The sequence below is a fragment of the Haliotis cracherodii genome, unplaced genomic scaffold (genome assembly GCF_022045235.1).
Source record: "Haliotis cracherodii isolate W230 unplaced genomic scaffold, xgHalCrac1.p SCAF_13, whole genome shotgun sequence".
Lineage (NCBI taxonomy): Eukaryota > Metazoa > Mollusca > Gastropoda > Lepetellida > Haliotidae > Haliotis > Haliotis cracherodii.
Genome location: NW_027266268.1, coordinates 28,730,726 through 28,731,886, shown reverse-complemented (window position 1 = coordinate 28,731,886; position 1,161 = coordinate 28,730,726). Strand labels below are relative to the sequence as shown.

Here is a 1,161-nt window from a genome sequence, read left to right as displayed (position 1 = left end):
CAGAAGAGAAACTGACATCATCTGGAGTATGAGTCAACCTATGTGAGTCACCGATTGTATAAATACTCCCAGCTCGGCAGTCATTCAAGCAGACCTGAGACAACCATCAGTTGCAGCTGTTGAAGGAGACAAGACAATTGCAGTCGACAACGTTATAACTCTTCAGGGGAGAAGACAGGAACCTCGCCAGGACTGAACCGTTTCAAGAGGAGCTCAAAATATTCCATACAAAGCTACAACGCGAGACTAAAAGGCTTCTATATACTTCCTTCAACAAAAGGTGTCAGCAATTACTAGAGATGGCGACCAGATTCATCAATGTTATTCGCTCCTTCTCCATGTCTCTGACAGGGGTGAGGGAGCGTTCTGGTCCAGAGGGATGTCGTCTTCTAGCATGTGGACCAAGAGATATAACTCAGGCGCTCAAGCAGACCTTCGAGACACAAATCCAGAGAAAGTCGGCGTCTCTGGACACCCTCAGCATGAACAGACTTCAGGGCCTAGCAGCTGGTTTGAGCCGACTCACCGTCAGCATGAGTGACGCTTTCATCCTAGTCTTCTACATGGACGATGAAGAATGTTTCCAGACCATATCAGCGTTCAGAGAACGTATAATTGAGTTGAAGGGAGAGGACGTGCCATTGCTAGTTGTTGGCTACAACCGCGCTACATCTGCCCCGCGCATCATGGGCCCGGAGACCGCAGACTGCCTCGTCACTATCGAATGGGGAATGAACTACAAGGAGGCTTCCGATGGTCAACCTGGTGATCTAGAACAGGTGATTGAGGAGATGTTCAACATTGTCAGAGATAAGAAGTCATCGAAAACGGCAATTGACCGCAGAATGACAACGCTTTGATAACCTGAGAGATTAAGCTACTACAGAGACTTTTTCTCAATAATGTCAAGAGACAGGTTGTAATTTTAAACGAGTTGGTGACTTCTGTGGACCTATGGTGGAGGGAGGCGCAACTCATAGTGTACAGCTGCATCTTTTTGTTGTCAGGATCTGCATGTTGTTCATATGTACGGTGATCCATGTTCTGTAAGCTTCTGCTGTTTAAAGAGATGAACATCCAGGAACTCCGAGCACATTCTTTTCCAAAAAACACTTTGAGCTGGCACGCCATGTTATAACTGACATTCTCTGCAAAGCCGTG

At 46.8% G+C, this 1,161-nt stretch overlaps 1 protein-coding gene across 1 annotated transcript; it reads left to right on the top strand.

Moving 5' to 3' along the window:
* Nucleotides 1-299: 299 nt before the first annotated feature.
* Nucleotides 300-860, top strand: LOC139458596 (GTP-binding protein Di-Ras1-like). The gene has a single exon (XM_071240024.1). It carries the CDS (start codon nucleotides 300-302, stop codon nucleotides 858-860), a length of 561 nt encoding a protein of 186 aa, XP_071096125.1.
* The last annotated feature ends 301 nt before the right edge of the window (nucleotides 861-1,161 follow it).